This window comes from Tachysurus fulvidraco, chromosome 1 (assembly GCF_022655615.1).
Source record: "Tachysurus fulvidraco isolate hzauxx_2018 chromosome 1, HZAU_PFXX_2.0, whole genome shotgun sequence".
In the NCBI taxonomy this organism is placed as follows: Eukaryota; Metazoa; Chordata; class Actinopteri; order Siluriformes; family Bagridae; genus Tachysurus; species Tachysurus fulvidraco.
This window is the reverse complement of record NC_062518.1, coordinates 25,909,197-25,929,509: the sequence shown is the minus strand read 5'-3', so window position 1 is coordinate 25,929,509 and position 20,313 is coordinate 25,909,197. Positions and strand designations below refer to the sequence as shown.

At 36.2% G+C, this 20,313-nt stretch overlaps 6 gene segments (V, D, J or C); all 6 read left to right on the top strand.

The window, feature by feature from the left end:
- Positions 1–1,294: 1,294 nt before the first annotated feature.
- On the top strand, positions 1,295–1,822 carry LOC113657571. The segment is given in 2 exon segments: positions 1,295–1,377; positions 1,470–1,822. Coding segments are annotated over 2 exon segments (402 nt in total).
- A 1,184-nt stretch (positions 1,823–3,006) lies between these two features.
- Positions 3,007–4,105, top strand: LOC113657572. The segment is given in 2 exon segments: positions 3,007–3,162; positions 3,248–4,105. Coding segments are annotated over 2 exon segments (444 nt in total).
- An 80-nt stretch (positions 4,106–4,185) lies between these two features.
- On the top strand, positions 4,186–4,705 carry LOC113657573. The segment is given in 2 exon segments: positions 4,186–4,286; positions 4,386–4,705. Coding segments are annotated over 2 exon segments (363 nt in total).
- A 1,287-nt stretch (positions 4,706–5,992) lies between these two features.
- Positions 5,993–8,145, top strand: LOC113657580. The segment is given in 2 exon segments: positions 5,993–6,314; positions 6,431–8,145. Coding segments are annotated over 2 exon segments (384 nt in total).
- Positions 8,146–11,238: 3,093 nt separating this feature from the next.
- Positions 11,239–12,096, top strand: LOC113657365. The segment is given in 2 exon segments: positions 11,239–11,573; positions 11,684–12,096. Coding segments are annotated over 2 exon segments (384 nt in total).
- A 7,026-nt stretch (positions 12,097–19,122) lies between these two features.
- Positions 19,123–19,709, top strand: LOC113657364. The segment is given in 2 exon segments: positions 19,123–19,224; positions 19,309–19,709. Coding segments are annotated over 2 exon segments (444 nt in total).
- Positions 19,710–20,313: the final 604 nt, after the last annotated feature.

The window sequence follows — 20,313 nt, the reverse complement described above, 5'->3', positions numbered from 1 at the left end:
TGCACAGTTCTATTCTCTTGTTGATACCATGTGAGTTTAATTGGAGAAAATTACTTTTAATTGAATAAATAGTAAATGTGAGTGATGTATTTAAGAGAAAAGTAAAAACATATTGTAGAATAAACTCACTTCTTTTTACATCAACAAGAGATTTTGCTATTTACATCATGTTTTAGCTCCCTAGAGTCTATTCCTATGATTAATTACTATTGGTGGTGGGGGAAAAAATAAAAACAAACAAACAAACAAATAAATATTTAAATTAAATATAATAAATATTTAATTTAAAATAAAATAAAATAAAAATAACAAAATAAATGATGTCCCTCAAACAGATCTTTTATTATGGCTAGTGTTGTTTTATGACCCTCCAGGATTGGCAGATCAATTCCACTGCTTTAACATCAGATTAGATCAAAAGATATCTAAAGCTTGTTGAAAGTGGGAGATTTTTTTCTTTTCACACAAGTACTGATATATTAGTTAAACATTAGCACCTTAATAAATCAGGTGCATTTAGTGCACATCATGCAGACTACACTGTAGCCTTGAATTCTCCCTGAATGTTGCACAGATTTAAAGCTGGAACATTAATCTGTACGTTAGAGAAGAATATTTCCGACAGAAATATCAGGTTTCTTACACTGAACAACTGAATGCATCAATTTGTGTGATGGCTGTGTGATGGATTGTTTATTTATACTGAACACACACACACACACACACACACACACACACACACACACACACACACACACACACACACACACACACACACACACACACTGAGTGTTAAACAATTAAAACACCATTTATTATGTTCATAGTGGTGGAGGCTGGATCTTGGTTGCCATCCAGTGTCACAGTGTACACATTACATTCACCTGTACAAGCCAGCAAAATACCAGAATCTAGAAAAGCGTTAAACTAGATTGTGTAATTATATAGTTAATATGTATTTTTAAAAAATAAATAAATAAAATAATAATAATTCACTAGCATCTGTGGGCTTAATAAATTGAATTGAACAAAAATAATTTATAATAGAGATTATACTGAGATTAATTTGACTTCAAAGCAACAAGATTAAGAATTTGTGTTAAAATCACTTTATTTTCCTCCTATTCCTAGAACTAGTACGAATATAAATATTTTTTCCCAATAGTAAGAAAATTACAAATATAATAAGTCTGATTTAACGCCAGCTGACTATGTGGCCAATCCCCGCCCCAGGAAATGACATCTTACTTGATCAATGAAAGTTTCATGTTCTTAACTAGCATTAATACAAAAAGAGGTGCAATACAGAGAGCTTATTTTACAACCATATGAAAATGTTTCTAACCATATGTGCTGTTCTGTTCTCTTTGGCCACAGGTAAGTATCAGATGACTGTATGAAAACTATATATTAAAAAAGAAAGATGTAGAAGAAAAAACTAATGTAAATGCTATTAATGTTGCTTACAGAAGCTGTTCTTGGAGTGACACTTGAGCAAAATTATCTCACTATGACAAAAGAGAAGGGGAAAACTATACACATCAGCTGCAAAGTGACCGGACTCAACACAAACTATGTTCACTGGTACCTTAAGAAAGATGGTGAAGAAACTCTCAAAAGGATCCTATATGTGAAAAAGGGAAGCCCGGTTGTTCCTGATAAGCACCCTGAATCACAGGACTTTAAAGTGCGGATACAGAGTGATAATTATGATCTGAAGATAGACATACTAAAGGAAAGTCACTCTGGGGTTTATTACTGTGCAAGCTGGGAAACATACCACAGTCATAATAAACATTCACAGTGTGTACAGAAACCCTGATGATACACAAGCACAACAGGCACAATGATAACACTTTAATTTATATAAACTAGCTTAATTTCCTCCTAATCCTAGAACTAATACAATTAAGATCTTAGTTATTATATTATAATATTACAATTTTTTTCAATAAAAGGTAAAAAACAAACAAAAAAAATCTGAACTGGTGTTTCTGGTGTTACTGGTGTTGATGTTGACATCCACATCAACATGTCTATAACCTTACATTCTGTGGTCGTCTCTTTGGCCAAGGATAAAAATCACAGCACAGCAATAAAATTATAGATAAATAAAAACTAGACAAAAAGGGAAAAATACAAGGTAACAAAATCACTGCTTTTCCAATTAATTTATTACAGAAGCTGTCCTGGAAGTGAGACCGGAGCAAAAGGTTCTCACTATGACAAAAGAATAGAGTAAAAGTGTGTATAACAGCTGTGAAGTGACCGGATTTATCCAATAGTATTTATGTCCACTTGTACCAAAAGAAAGAAGGATCCAAACGGCTTCAGTGTGAGGACATGGACTAATAAACCTGACCTAAAGATAGCAAGCGGTAGTAGTGCAGGACAAGTTTAACACTATGGCCAGGATTTGTTAAAACACAACTGAAAAATAAATGCAGTCCCTGCTTCTGTTTGCCATTCATTCACTAATGATGGATCAGTTCCCTAAAAATGTATTTGCTAATAATAAAGAGCTGCTGATCGGTGGTGTAGTTCGGTCTTCTCCAAAATTCACTTGTTCTATTGTTGCCAAATAATTACAACGTACATAAGCACAAGATGCGAAAGATGGAAGCCTGAGAGTCAGGGTGCATCAAATTAATATATAATGTGAATGTAATGAATATACATGATATAATGTGATTAATTCATACATTCATAAACTCATAGTATTAAAGCTGAAAGTCTATATTTGAGGTTCTGTTCATTATTACAATTCATATGTTCTTAAGAAAACTGCTAAAATTAATAAAAAACAAAGGGTGAGCCTTAGTTATAAAGTGTTTGAAGTAACGCTGCAACATTTCAGATGGTCATATTCAGACTGACAACACCATGATGTGGTATGTTAAGGGTGGCTATTTTTTAGATTTTATTTTAATAATCAGAAAATACCTAATGCACAAAGTCTGGGTTAATATTGGCTGCCACAGTAGTCAATCCCCACCCCAGGAAATGACATCATTACTTTATAAAGAAAAGTCTCTTGTTGCAAATAAGCATTATTGAAAATACAGGTGCAATAAATAAAGCTGAAGTGAGAGCAGATTTTATTGTACAACCAAACCAACATGTTTATTGCCATATATGCTGTTTTCTTCTCTTTGGTCACAGGTAAATACTGTAGCAAAGCAATAAAAATGTAAAGAAGGGGGGAAAAAATCCAGAATTGCTGTTTTACAGATTATTGTTTCTACAGAAGCTGTTCTGGGAGTGACACTGGAGCAAAAAGAACTCTTATGGACAAAAGAGGAGATTAAAACTGTGTACATCAGCTGTAAAGTGACCGGATTATCCAGTAGCAATTATGTTCACTGGTACCAAAAGAAAGACGGTGAAGTTCTCAAAAGAATCCTATATGTCAAAAGTGGAGGCTCACCGGTTCAGGATCCTAACCATCCTGAAGCAAAGGACTTCAGTGTGAGGATACAGTCTGGTAATTACGATCTGAAGATAGCAAGCCTGAAGAAAAGTCACTCAGCAGTGTATTACTGTGCCAGCTGGGACTCAAGTGGCCACGGTGACAGTAACTATTCACTGCGTGTACAAAAACCAAGCACAACAGGAAATTGTATTCACAGGCAACGGTATGAAGTGTGACAACATGAACACATAGATGTTAAACTCTGCAGGTGTTTTAAATTTATCCAAATGATTAACCCCTTCTGCACCAGGGTCTGTATTATGGCTGACCCTGTGGTGTTGACCCCAAACTCCAAAAGTTGGGATATACAGTATGAAGAAAGATTTTTGGAATGTATGAAATACATTTTTTGAGACGCAGCTAGAAGCGATACCACATCAGTATAACCACGTCAATGTTAAAGTATTCATGAACATATATAATACCAAATAGGCTTAGAGCAGATTGTCCTCAGAGCAACAAGCTTCAACAGGATTGTTTCTATATACACACAAAAGTGTTCCTCAAATTCTCTCCTTTTCTTAAAAACTTTAAAGCACACAACATACAAAAAAACTGGTGGACTAAGTCAATGGGCAAAACATTTAAACAGGGTTTTCATTCAGTAATAAAGAAATAAGAAATACATGAAGTCTGGGTTAATGTTGGCTGACGATGTGGCCAGTCCCCACCCCAGGAAATGACATCATTACTTTATAAAGAAAAATTCACGTTGTATAATAGCATTAATGCAAAAACAGCTGCAATAAACTGTGCGACAACTAAATCAACATGTTTATAGCCATATCTGCTGTTCTCATCTCTTTGGCCACAGGTAAGTATCACAGTAGAGCAATAAAAATTAAAAGAATTTAAATATAACAACAATGTTTGCTGTTTTACAGATTAATGTGTGTTTTTTTTTTTTAAACAGAAGCTGTTCTGGGAGTGACACTGGTGCAAAAAGATCTCTTCTGGACAAAAGTTGAAGGCAACACTGCGTATATCAGCTGCAAAGTGACCGGATTAAGGAGTGACTATGTCCACTGGTACCAAAAGAAAGAAGGTGAAGCTCTCACAAGGATCCTATACGTCAAAAGAGGAAGCTCAGCGGTTCATGATCCTAACCATCCTGAAGCAAAGGACTTCGATGTGAGGATACAGTCTGATAATTATGAGCTGAAGATAGAAATCCTGAAGAAAAGTCACTCAGCAGTGTATTACTGTGCCAGCTGGGAGAGCGGTGCACAGTGAATAAAATAATTACAGTGTAAACAAAAAACCTGACGATACACAACCACAACAGAAAAAGTGTCTGTGGAGTAGCAAAGTTACACACACACACACACACACACACACACACACACACACACACACACACACACACACACACACACACACACACACACACACACACACACACAGACACACACAGACACACACACACACACATACATACATATATACATACATACATAGACACGTAAATAATTCTAATGGGGAATTTTATTTATTGTTTGTTTGTTTATTTATTTTTAAAATTGTGAGTGTCTGTTATCCATTACAAATGCAGTGAACCGTTTCTTAACCCGTTACATAGGCAACTTACAGAATGCTGTGAATAGTAACACTTTACAGCAATCGATGTTCGATCTGCATGTGCAGGTTTTGATCCAAGCAGAAGCCACACATGAATAATCATGCACTAATACCTGAATTAATACTCACTTAAATATGAAGTACTGTAAAGAAGACCTGAGGGATATACCAATCGCCAACTAAGACACGAGTCACAAGCACCTTAAATACATTAGATTACATGTTTGTTAGTTAATGTATTAATTAACACACAGGGCAAACCGAATCAAACATGCTCTATATGATAGAATATTATAATAACATATTAGATTATGCAAATGTGAACACAAACATCACAAATATAAATACCAATAAATTAACCTTAACCCATTTTGTGTCATTCTCTATCTGTTTCTCTTTAACTGAGATTGTAGTGCTAGTAAGTGCTCCTGATGGTTAGAACCCAGGGAACTGCTCCTTTATCCAGTGTGTGAATAAATTGATATTATATTTAATTCATTTCATTTTAGATTAATTAATACTCTTCTCTTATTGTAAAATAAAATCATCATACAATTTGTGTAGATGCTCTGCAAAAATAGTGGCACATGCGTTGATGAGCTTATCACTCAAAAATACACCACAACGTTTTTTTTCTTTTTAATAAAATGAGAGGTGAAGTAACTGACACATCAAACTGTGATCTGCACAGATGTGTTTAACTCTTTAATGCTGAGACACTGTCTGGAAACTTTGGCCCTCTTCCCTATCTTATGTGCCCTTGCTTTCTGTAAACAGAAAATATTTAAATTATATTATATTATAAATAATATTTAAATGTGAAATAAAATCTATCAGAATATTCTCAACTTAGCTTAACTCTTTATAAAATGTATTAGAGCATCACTATAAAAGTAATTTTTTTCTACCATGATGGCTTTAAAATGTGGTTATGATTTTGACCCCACTGTTTACCTCCTGCTGATTTTCTGCCGCAGTTCCTGACTGCAATTATATATGTACACCTCCCTACTCTGACATCTTTTTTAGGCTAAATGCTGGTGGTGGCAGGGAAGTGGTGCTGTTGACCAGAACTCGAGCAGCTCAGTCCCACCCCAGGAAATGACATCATTACTTTATAAATGAGATTCATGTTCTAAACTTGTATTTCTGCAGAAACAGGCACAATAAAGGCTGCTGAACTGAAAGCAAACTTTTATATATTTCATGACAAAAATGTTTATTATTATATACATTTATGCAGTTCTCTTGTCTTTAGTCACAGGTATCAAATAACAGAAATAAAAAATATAAAAAAAAGTAAAAGGAAAATTATAGAATAAAACAGCAGAACTCCTGTTTTACAGACAAGTGTTATTGTTTTGTGTTGTTTTTCTACAGAAGCTGTTCTGGGAGTGACACTGGAGCAAAAAGATCACTTGAAGACAAAAGGTGTGACCAAAACTGTGTATATCAGCTGCAAAGTGACCGGATTAAGAACTAGATATGTCCACTGGTACCAAGAGAAAGACGGTGAAGCTCTCACAAGGATCCTATACGTAGAAAGTGGAAGATCACCAGTTGAGGATCCTAACCATCCTGAAGCAAAGGACTTCAGTGTGAAGGAAGAAAAGTCTGATAATTATGACTTGAAGATAGCAGCCCTGAAGAAAAGTCACTCAGCAGTGTATTACTGTGCCAGCTGGGAGAGCGGTGATGCACAGTGAATGAATTAATTACAGTGTAAACAAAAAACCTTACGTTTCGTTACAACCACAACAGAAAAAGTGTGTGTGGAGTAGTAAAGTTTGTTAAGCTAACTCTTACATTAGATGTTAACCAGCTAGGCAAAAACAAACCTTTACCATTTCAATAATATCAGCAAACCAAAGCATTTTTGGTCTTTATTTCTATTTGTTACATAAATAGCAGTTTCTATTTTATTATGTCTAGACGCCCATGTGATGGTCTGATACATAAACATTTTAAACGACCTCTTCTCCTGCTTGTCATCACCACCTCCTGCAAACTCCCGGTAATCCAACAATCAATTAATTCATGGACACATGCAGTATGTGACAACTAATGGCTGCAAATGTGCTTTGTTGCACTTCTTGCATTATGCAATGACCTGAAACACTCAGCTAAACAATTGTGATAAGTGATACACAAATGGTTATGAGGCAGAGATAAATTCCAACTCCAACATCTACTTACATGCCAACAGTGTCCAGTAACTATACTTACTGACTAACTAACACCACTTCAGCTCTTTCTATCTTCTAGAGCATGTTTACTACCAGAATTTTCCAAATATGCCAAAGACCACAAAGATGACCTTCTGACGTATATGAAGAATATCAGATTTTCTAACTGCCAATTCATTGCACAAGAACTTTTCAAAAGCTTTGCTTGGCAAATATAGCCAAGCTGGAGACAAGACATGAATGCAAACACCTCCTGTAACTAAGGACACACAGGAAGTTAGCACTGTGTCCTTATGAAACAAAGAAGAGACAAACAAAATGAAAGTCGACAACTGTTAACATTTCTCGTGTCACATAACATTTGTTCATATATACATTGAATAACATGGGATATGGGTAATATGTACAGACAACATACGTGAGTACATATACATCCATTTGTCATAACCCTTTTTACATAAAGGCGATACCTGCACTGAAACATATTACATATAGAAAATTAATGAATGAACCGAAATAACTCTCATTTTACAAAAGCAAAACTAATTAGCATCGTGTCATGTGTTAAGCATGTGCAGCTTCAATATGGTGACTGAACAGTTAATACAACAGGAACACGGTTACTATTAAAACACAAAAAAATACATATGCATACATGTATACACACACACATATATACATACACATACATACATACATACATACATACATACATACATACATACATACAAATGAACGTAAATAACTCGGGGAATATTTATATTTAATTAATATTTATTTATTTTTAAAATTGTGAGTGTCTGTTATCCATTACAAATGCTATGAACCATTTCTTAACCCGTTACATAGGCAACTTACAGAATGCTGTGAATAGTAACACTTTACAGCAATAGATGTCCGATCTGCATGTGCAGGTTTTGATCCAAGCAGAAGCCACACATGAATAATCATGCACTAATACCTTAATTAATACTCACTTAAATATGAAGTACTGTAAAGAAGACCTGAGGGATTTACCAATCGCCAACTAAGACACGAGTCAGAAGAAGTTTACTGTAAATCCATTAGATTACATGTTTGTTAGTTAATGTATTAATTAACACACAGGGCAAACAGAATCAAACATGCTCTATAGGATACAATATTATAATAATATATTAAATTATGCAAATGTGAACACAAACACATTATCACATAAATATGAATACCAATAATTTCAGCATAACCTATTATATTCTCAACTTAGCTAAATTCTTTATAAAATGTATTAGAGTTACAAAAACAGTATTTTTTTCTACCATGTTGGCTTTAAAATGTGGTTATGATTTTTACCCCACTGTTTACCTCCTGTTGATTTTCTGCAATTAGCGCAGTTCCTGACTGCAATTATATATGTACACCTCCCTACTCTGACATCTTTTTTAGGCTAAATGCTGGTGGTGACAGCGAAGTGGTGCTGTTGACCAGAACTCGAGCAGCTCAGTCACCACCCCAGGAAATGACATCATTACTTTATAAATGAGATTCATGTTCTAAACTTGTATTCCTGCAGAAACAGGCACAATAAAGGCTGCTGAACTGAGAGCAAACTTTTATATATTTCAGGACAAAAATGTATATTATTATTTACATTTATGCAGTTCTCTTGTCTTTAGTCACAGGTATCAAATAACAGAAATAAAAATATAAAAAGAAAGTAAAAAAAAATAAATTAAATTAAATTAAATAGCTGAACTCCTCTTTTACAGACAAGTGTTTTTTTTTTGTGTTGTTTTTCTACAGAAGCTGTTCTGGGAGTGACACTGGAGCAAAAAGATCTCTTCTGGACAAAAGGTGAAGACAAAACTGTGTATATCAGCTGCAAAGTGACAGAATTAAGCAGGGACTATGTCCACTGGTACCAAAAGAAAGACGGCGAAGCTCTCAAAAGGATCCTATACGTCAAAAGTGGAAGCTCACCGGTTCAGGATCCTAACCATCCTGAAGCAAAGGACTTCAGAGTGAAAATAGATCCTGATAATTCTATCTTCTCTCTGAGGATAGAAAGCAAGAAAATTCATGAAGCAGTGTATTACTGTGCCAGCTGGGACTCAAGTGGCCACAGTGAGAGCAACTATTCACTGCGTGTACAAAAACCAAGCACAACAGGAAATTTTATTCACAGGCAACGGTATGAAGTGTGACAACATGAACACATAGATGTTAAACTCTGCAGGTGTTTTAAATTTATCCAAATGAAAAATTTAAAACTAATATTACTAAATGACTTTCAATAAAATATGTCTTACAAAATAAGACTTTGTATTGTGTATAGTTGGCCTCATTGAGCAGTGGTGGCCAAGTGCTTAAGTTGCTAGTTGGTGATCAGTGGATCGGGGTTCAGGCGACAGCACTACCAAGCTAGAACAAGGCCCATAACCCTTTCTGCACCAGGGTCTGTATTATGGCTGACCCTGTGGTGTTGCAGCTAGAAGTGATACCACATGAGAAGGCAACAACTGTTGGCGCAATTATTAGAAAATGGAAGTTCAAGATGACGGTCAATCTCCGTCTGTCTGGGGTACAATGCAAGATCTCACCTCGTGGGGTGTCAATGATCATGAGGAAGGAGAGAGATCAGACCAGAACTACACGGCAGGACCTGGTCAATGACCTGAAGAGAGCTTGAATCACAGTCTCAAAGAAAACCATTAGTAACACACTACAACATCATGGATTAAAATCCGGCAGCGCAGGCAAGGTCCCCCTGCTCAAGCCAGCGCATGTTCAGGCCCATCTGAAGTTTGCCAATGACCGTCTGGATTATCCAGAGGAGAAATGGGAGAAGGTCATGTGGTCTGATGGAGGAAGAAGAAGGATAAGTACACCGTATTGAGGGGAGGATGGATGAGGCCATGTATCGCAAGATTTTGGCCAACAACCTCCATGCAACTAAGAAGTGACTCCGTAAGAAGCATCTCAAGGTCTGGAGTGGCCTAGCCAGTCTCCAGACCTGAACCCAATAGAAAATCTTGGAGATGAAATGGACAGAGATGAAAGTCCGTATTGCCCAATGATAGCCAAAAACCTGAAGGATCTGGAGAAGGTCTGTATGGAGGAGTGGGCCAAAATCCCTGCTGCAGTGTGTGCAAACCTGGTCAAGAACTACAGGAAACGTATGATCTCTGTAATTGCAAACAAAGGTTTCTGTGCCAAATATTAAGTTCTGCTTTTCGGATGTTCAAAATACTTGTCATGCTATAAAATTCAAATTAATTACTTACAAATCACCTATGATACCTATGATAAAAATTACAGACTTCTACATGCGTTGTACTGTAAGTGGGCAAACCTGCAAAATCGGCAGCGTATCAAATACTTCTTCTCCCCACTGTACATACATACATACATACATACATACATACATACATACATAGGCACGTAAATAACTCTAATGGGGAAGTGTCATTCTCTATCTGTTTCTCTTTAACTGAGATTGTAGTGCTAGTAAGTGCTCCTGATGGTTAGAACCCAGGGAACTGCTCCTTTATCCAGTGTGTCAACAATCTGTAATGATATTTAATTTTACATTTCATTTTAGATTAATTAATACTCTTCTCTTATTGTAAAATACAACCATCATACAATTTGTGTAGTTGCTCTGCAAAAATAGTGGCACATGCGTTGATGAGCTTATCACTCAAAAATACACCACAACGTTTTTTTTTCCCTTTAATAAAATGAGAGGTGAAGTAACTGACACATCAAACTGTGATCTGCACAGATGTGTTTAACTCTTTAATGCTGAGACACTTTCTGGAAACTTTGGCCCTCTTCCCTATCTTATGTGCCCTTGCTTTCTGTAAACAGAAAATATTTAAATTATATTATATTATAAATAATATTTAAATGTGAAATAAAATCTATCAGAATATTCTCAACTTAGCTAAATTCTTTATAAAATGTATTAGAGCATCACTATAAAAGTAATTTTTTCTACCATGATGGCTTTAAAATGTGGTTATGATTTTGACCCCACTGTTTACCTCCTGCTGATTTTCTGCCGCAGTTCCTGACTGCAATTATATATGTACACCTCCCTACTCTGACATCTTTTTTAGGCTAAATGCTGGTGGTGACAGCGAAGTGGTGCTGTTGACCAGAACTCGAGCAGCTCAGTCCCACCCCAGGAAATGACATCATTACTTTATAAATGAGATTCATGTTCTAAACTTGTATTCCTGCAGAAACAGGCACAATAAAGGCTGCTGAACTGAGAGCAAACTTTTATATATGCTTCATGACAAAAATGTTTATTATTATATACATTTATGCGGTTCTCTTGTCTTTAGTCACAGGTATCAAATAACAGACATAAAAAATATAAAAAGGAAGTAAAAAAATAAAACTAAATTAAATAGCAGAACTGTTTTACAGACAAGTGTTTTTTTGTGTTGTTTTTCTACAGATGATGTTCTGGGAGTGACACTGGAGCAAAAAGATCTCTTTATGACTAAAGGTGAGGACAAAACTGTGTATATCAGCTGCAAAGTGACCGGATTAAGCACTGACTATGTCCACTGGTACCAAGAGAAAGACGGTGAAGCTCTCACAAGGATCCTATACGTAGAAAGTGGAAGCTCACCGGTTGAGGATCCTAACCATCCTGAAGCAACGGACTTCAGTGTTAGGATACAGTCTGATAATTATGAGCTGAAGATAGCAAGACTGAAGAAAAGTCACTCAGCAGTGTATTACTGTGCCAGCTGGGACTACAGCAGTGATGCACAGTGAATGAATTAATTACAGTGTAAACAAAAAACCTGACGATACACAACCACAACAGAAAAAGTGTGTGTGGAGTAGCAAAGTTTGTTAAGCTGACTCTTACATTAGATGTTAACCAGCTAGGCAAAAACAAACCTTTCACATTTCAATAATATCAGCAAACCAAAGCATTTTTGGTCTTTTATTTCTATTTGTTACATAAATTACAGTTTCTATTTTATTTTGTCTAGACGCCCATGTGATGGTCTGATACATAAACATTTTAAACGACCTCTTCTCCTGCTTGTCATCACCACCTCCTGCAAACTCCTGGTAATCCAACAACAATCTATTAATTCATGGACACATGCAGTATGTGACAACTAATAGCTGCAAATGTGATTTGTGGCACTTCCTTCAATTCAATTCAATTCAATTCAAGTTTATTTGTATAGTGCTTTTTACAATAGACATTGTCTCAAAGCAGCTTTACAGAACATAAACATAGAGCAGAAGGTAAACATAAGGAATGATAAAAGAAATAAGGAATAATAAAAGAAAAAGAATTAACAGAATAAAAAATTCAAGATTATTATTACATATATAGTTCACAATCTGTATGTATTTATCCCCCTATGAGCAAGTCTGAGGTGACTCAGGCAGCAGTGGCAAGGAAAAACTCCCTTAAATTGGTAAAGGAAGAAACCTTGAGAGGAACCGGACTCAAGGGGGACCCATCCTCATATTGGTGACACTGGGGGTGTGATTGTAATATACAGTCAGATAAATGTTGTATTGGTTAAGGATCATGGACTTCACATCTCCTTAGTATCACAGAGTTTAACTGGAGATGTCTCAGGATTCTTAGAGTCGGCCTCGGCTCAGTGGACGTCCAAAGGCTATGTCCCACAGAGGACGTTGGGAGCTGGTACAATGTCTGGATGCCTCGGGATGGGTACAAAGAGAGAAGCAGTGGAGAGGGATTAACAGATCTGCTGTTCATAAAAATGTGCAGGTCTGATGTGCTGGTGCATGATATTATAGGATGTATTATGTGTATGCCTGACTAAAGAGATGGGTTTTTAATCTACATTTAAACTGTGAAAGTGTGTCTGAGCCCCGAACACTATCAGGAAGACTATTCCAAAGTTTGGGAGCTAAATAAGAAAACGCTCTACCACCTTTAGTAGACTTAGATATTCTGGGAACTACCAGAAGTCCTGAGTTTTGTGATCTCAGAGAGTGTGAAGGATTGTAACGTGTTAGAAGACTAGTTAGATACATGGGAGCTAAACCATTAAGAGCCTTGTAGGTAAGTAGCATCAGTTTATAATCAATTCTAAACTTAACAGGTAGCCAATGTAGAGATGTAGAGACTCTGGCAGCTGCATTTTGGACTAACTGTAGCCTATTTATTAAGGACAACCACCTAGTAATGCATTACAATTGCCCAGTCTAGAGGTCATGAATGGATGAACTAGCTTCTCAGCATCAGAGACAGACAGGATGTTTCTCAGCTTGGCAATATTTCCAAGGTGGAAGAAGGCTGTTTTGGCAGTATGGGCGATATGATTTTTAAAAGACAGGTTGCTGTCTAATTTAACACGCAGGTCTTTCACTGTTGAGCTACTAGTAACAGTACATCCCTCTAAATGGAAGTTAAGTTGTGAGAGTTTCTGTGCACTGGTTTTTGGACCTATAAGTAGTATTTCTGTCTTGTCAGAGTTTAACAACAGAAAATTGCAGTTCATCCAATCTTTTGTCTCTCTAAGGCATTGAGTTAATTTGGACACTGTGGCTATTTCATCTGGTTTTGATAAGATATATAACTGTGTGTCGTCAGCGTAACAATGGAAACTAATCCCATGTCTTCTAATAATGCTCCATAATGGAAGCATGTATATCGAGAAAAGCAGAGGTCCTAGAACTGATCCTTGAGGGACCCCATAGTTGACTGGTAATAAACTGGAGGATTCAACATTTAAGTCTACAAAATGGTATCGATCTGACAGGTAGGATCTAAACCAACTTAAAGCCTGTCCATGAATACCTGTGTAATTTTGTAAGCGATCTAGAAGAATGTTGTGGTCTATAGTGTCGAATGCAGCACTAAGGTCAAGTAGAACTAATAAGGACATACAGTCTTGGTCCGAAGCTAAGAACAAGTCGTTTGTGACTTTAACAAGTGCTGTTTCTGTGCTGTGGTGGGGCCTGAAACCTGACTGAAACTCTTCAAGGCTGTTGCTCTCCTGTAAGAAGGAGCTCAGTTGAACAGACACAACCTTTTCAAGTATTATAGACATAAACAGAAGGTGTGAGAGAGGTCTGTAATTTGATAGTTCATTTGGATCTAAGTTAGGTTTTTTGATGAGTGGCCTAATAACTGCCAACTTGAAAGACTTTGGGATGTAACCTAAAGATAACGAGGAGTTAACGATATTAAGAAGAGGCTCACCAGCTTTATGTAACAATTCTCTCAGTAGTTTAGTTGGGATGGGGTCTAGTGAACATGTTGTTGATTTAGCTGTAGTAATAAGTTTATCTAACTCTTCCTGTCCTGTACTTGTAAAGCTCTGGAAAACCTTAGGTGAGATTGGGTCACTAGTTGCTCTCATATGTTGAGCGTCACTTATTTTATTCCTGATACTTTCAATTTTATCAGTGAAGAATATCATAAAATACTCACTACTGAACTGTTATGGAATAGTGTGTTCAGATTTCTGTTTTTTTGTTAAACTAGCCACTCTGCTAAATAAAAACCTGGGATTGTTCTGGTTATTTTCTATGAGTTTGCTCAGGTGCTCAGCCCTAGCAGCTTTTAGAGCCTGTCTGTAGCTGGACATACTGTCCTTATACACAATTCTAAAAACCTCTAATTTAGTTTTTCTCCATTTCCGTTCGAAGTTACGGGTCTCCCTATTGAGGGTGTGAGTATGACTATTATACCATGGTGCAAGTGTTTTATCTCTAACTTTCTGTAATCTGACTGGGGCAACAGTGTCTAATGTGCTAGTGAATATAGCGTCTATGCTGTTAGTCATTACATCTAGGTCGTTTGTGTTTAAGGGTACAGTAAGAAGTCCAGACAGATCAGGCAGGTTATTTGTGAATCTGTATTTAGTGGTCGGAATAATAGTTCTACCGAGTCGATAACGTGGGGAGACATAGTTAGTCTGTTCTACGGGTAGTGTGTACATTATGAGGTAATGGTCTGTGATGTCGTCACTTTGGGGAATGACATCTATAACAGTGATATCTATTCTGTGTGATATTAAATCTAGTGTGTGGTTACATCAATGAGTTGCACTAGTGATGTATTGTTTGAGCCCAAGTGAGTTTAGTAAGTCCATAAATGTGAGTCCTAAAGCATCGTTTGTGTCGTCAACATGAATGTTAAAATCTCCTACAATTAATGCTTTGTCAAAGTTAACCAATAGGTTTGAGAGAAAATCTGTGAATTCTCTAGAAAAACTGTGTAGGGCCCTGGGGGTCTGTACACGGTCGCTAGAACAAGAGACATCAGGGATTTTTTTGAGTGCATGTGCAATAGTGTAACATTAAGGACAAGCACTTCAAAAGAACTAAATCTATATTGTGTTCTCTGGGTAACAGTAAGGAAAATGAAAGTCGACAACTGTTAATATTTCTCGTGTCACATAACATTTGTTCATATATACATTGAATAACATGGGATATGGCTAATATGTACAGACAACATACGTGAGTACATATACATCCATTTGTCATAACCCTTTTTACATCAAGGCGATACCTGCACTGAAACATATTACATATAGGAAATTAATGAATAAACAGAAATAACTCTCATTTTACAAAAGCAAAACTAATTAGCATCGTGTCATGTGTTAAGCATGTGCAGCTTCAATATGGTGACTGAACAGTTAATACAACAGGAACACGGTTACTATTAAAACACAAAAAAATACATATGCATACATGTATACACACATATATACATACACATACATACATGTATACACACATACATACATACAAGCATACAAATGAACGTAAATAACTCTAATGGGGAATATTTACAATTTATTAATATTTATTTATTTTTTAAATTGTGAGAGTCTGTTATCCATTACAAATGCTATGAACCGTTACATAGGCAACTTGCAGAATGCTGTGAATAGTAACACATTACAGCAATAGATGTCCGATCTGCATGTGCAGGTTTTGATCCAAGCAGAAGCCACACATGAATAATCATGCACTAATACCTGAATTAATACTCACTTAAATATGAAGTACTGTAAAGAAGACCTGAGGGATATACCAATCGCCAACTAAGACACGTGTCACAAGCACCTTAAATCCATTAGATTACATGTTTGTTAGTTAATATATTAATTAACACACAGGGCAAACAGAATCAAACATGCTCTATAGGATAGAATATGATAATACATTACATTATGCAAATGTGAACACAAACACATTATCACATAAATATGACTACCAATAATTTCAGCATAACCTATTTTGTGTCATTCTTTACAGTATCTGTTTCTCTTTAACTCAGATTGTAGAGCTACAGTAGTAAGTGGTCCTGATGGTTAGAACCCAAAGAACTGCTCCTTTATCCAGTGTGTGAATAATTTGATATTATATTGAATTCATTTCATTTTAGATTAATTAATACTCTTCTCTTATTGTAAAATACAACCAAGATACAATTTGTGTAGATGCTCTGCAAAAATAGTGGCACATGCGTTGATGAGCTTATCACTCAAAAATACACCACAACGTTTTTTTGACTGACACGTCAAACTGTGATCTGCACAGATGTGTTTAACTCTTTAATGCTGAGACACTGTCTGGAAACTTTGGCCCTCTTCCCTATCTTATGTGCCCTTGCTTTCTGTAAACAGAAAATATTTAAATTATATTATAAATAATATTTAAATGTGAAATAAAATCTATCAGAATATTCTCAACTTAGGTAAATTCTTTATAAAATGTATTAGAGTCACAAAAACAGTCATTTTTTTCTACCATGATGGCTTTAAAATGTGTGATTTTGACCCCACTGTTTACCTCCTGCTGATTTTCTGCCGCAGTTCCTGACTGCAATTATATATGTACACCTCCCTACTCTGACATCTTTTTTAGGCTAAATGCTGGTGGTGGCAGGGAAGTGGTGCTGTTGACCAGAACTCGAGCAGCTCAGTCCCACCCCAGGAAATGACATCATTACTTTATAAATGAGATTCATGTTCTAAACTTGTATTCCTGCAGAAACAGGCACAATAAAGGCTGCTGAACTGAGAGCAAACTTTTATAGATTTCATGACAAAAATGTTTATTATTATATACATTTATGTGGTTCTCTTGTCTTTAGTCACAGGTATCAAATAACAGAAATAAAAATATAAAAAGAAAGTAAAAAAATTAAATATCAGAACTGTTTTACAGACAAGTGTTTTTTTTTTGTGTGTTTTTTTAAACAGAAACTGTTCTGGGAGTGACACTGGAGCAAAAAGATCTCTTTATGACAAAAGGTGAGGACAAAACTGTGTATATCAGCTGCAAAGTGGACAAATTATTTAGTCACTATGTCCACTGGTACCAAAAGAAAGACGGTGAAGCTCTCACAAGGATCCTATACATAAAAAGTGGAAACGCACCGGTTCAGGATCCTAACCATCCTGAAGCAAAGGGCTTCAGTGTGAGGATACAGTCTGATAATTATGAGCTGAAGATAGCAAGACTGAAGAAAAGTCACTCAGCAGTGTATTACTGTGCCTGCTGGGACAACTATGCACAGTGAATGAATTAATTACAGTGTAAACAAAAAACCTGATGATACACAACCACAACAGAAAAAGTTTGTGTGGAGTAGTAAAGTTTGTTAAGCTGACTCTTACATTAAATGTTAACCAGCTAGGCAAAAACAAACCTTTACCATTTCAATAATATCAGAAAACCAAAGCATTTTTGGTCTTCATTTCTGTTTGTTACATAAATTACAGTTTCTATTTTATTTTGTCAAGACGCCCATGTGATGGTCTGATACATAAACATTTTAAACGACCTCTTCTCCTGCTTGTCATCACCACCTCCTGCAAACTCCCGGTAATCCAACAATTAATTAATTCATGGACACATGCAGTATGTGACAACTAATGGCTGCAAATGTGCTTTGTTGCACTTCTTGCATTATGCAATGACCTGAAACACTCAGCTAAACAATTGTGATAAGTGATACACAAATGGTTATGAGGCAGAGATAAATTCCAACTCCAACATCTACTTACATGCCAACAGTGTCCAGTAACTATACTTACTGACTAACTAACACCACTTCAGCTCTTTTTATCTTCTAGAGCATGTTTACTACCATAAGTTTCCAAATATGCCAAAGACCACAAAGTTGGCTGTGAAGTGACCGGATTTATCCAAAAGTATTTATGTCCATTTGTACCAAAAGAAAGAAGGATCCTTTGCTTCAGGGTGTTAACTATCCTGAGGCAAACGGCTTCAGTGTGAGGAAATAGTCTAATAAACATGACCTAAAGATAGCAAGCGGTAGTAGTGCAGGACAAGTTTAACACTATGGCCAGGATTTGTTAAAACACAACTGAAAAATAAATGCAGTCCCTGCTTCTGTTTGCCATTCATTCACTAATGATGGATCAGTTCCCTAAAAATGTATTTGCTAATAATAAAGAGCTGCTGATCGGTGGTGTTGTTTGGTCTCCTCCAAAATTCACTTGTTCTATTGTTGCCAAATAATTACAACGTACATAAGCACAAGATGCGAAAGATGGAAGCCTGAGAGTTAGGTTGCAGCAAATTAATATATAATGTGAATGTAATGAATATACATGATATAATGTGATTAATTCATACATTCATAAACTCATAGTATTAAAGCTGAAAGTCTATATTTGAGGTTCTGTTCATTATTACAATTCATATGTTCTAAAGAAAACTGCTAAAATTAATAAACAAAGGGTGAGCCTTGGTCATAAAGTGTTTGAAATAACGATGCAACAAATGCACAAAGCCTGGGTTAATATTGGCTGCCACTGTAGTCAATCCCCACCCCAGGAAATGACATCATTACTTTATAAAGAAAAGTCTCTTGTTGCAAATAAGCATTATTGAAAATACAGGTGCAATAAATAAAGCTGAAGTGAGAGCAGATTTTATTGTACAACCAAACCAACATGTTTATTGCCATATATGCTGTTTTCTTCTCTTTGGTCACAGGTAAATACTGTAGCAAAGCAATAAAAATGTAAGGGGGGGGGGGGGGATCCAGAATTGCTGTTTTACAGATTATTGTTTCTACAGAAGCTGTTCTGGGAGTGACACTGGAGCAAAAAGAACTCTTATGGACAAAAGAGGAGATTAAAACTGTGTACATCAGCTGTAAAGTGACCGGATTATCCAGTAGCAATTATGTCCACTGGTACCAAAAGAAAGACGGTGAAGTTCTCAAAAGAATCCTATATGTCAAAAGTGGAGGCTCACCGGTTAAGGATCCTAACCATCCTGAAGCAAAGAGCTTTGATATGAGGATACAGTCGGGTAATTACGATCTGAAGATAGCAAGCCTGAAGAAAATTCATGAAGCAGTGTATTACTGTGCCAGCTGGGACTCAAGTGGCCACAGTGAGAGTAACTATTCACTGCGTGTACAAAAACCAAGCACAACAGGAAATTGTATTCACAGGCAACGGTATGAAGTGTGACAACATGAACTGTTACGACCTTTTTATGCGGGGTCTAGAGAAAGGAGTAACATTTTATGGCTGTGGTTCTTTTGGGGGTGTGGTAGGCAAAGAACTGCAGGGACAAGAAAATGACCATGAAATGGTTTATTGCCTGAAAAAAATAAGAGGTAACGGGACAACTCAAGCCAAGAACATAAGAAAAAGTTAAACCAAGAGAAAATAAGACGGTAATGATGCCAAAGAAAAGAAAGAAAAATAACAAAAACCAATACTAACTCTTTTAACCCTCTAACCTATCTAATGAAATAAACAACAAAACAAAACTCCAGTGTCGTAGTCGAAACGGATATCTTTATTTGTATTTTAGTAATAAATGTTCTAGCACCTTCATATCCCCCCCTCACACCGCCACACTTACATAATCCAATACATTAGTTTTAGAACTCAGCGTAGGCTCCAAGATCTGTTCTTTAAGAACCTTTAACGGTCCTCTAACCTGATGTCCGAACACAAGTTCAGCAAGACTAAATCCAAGAGATTCTTGAGTAGTTTCTCTTACCGCAAACAAGACTAAAGGAACCCCTTTGTCCCAGTCTTTAGCGGGGTCTTGACAATATTTCCT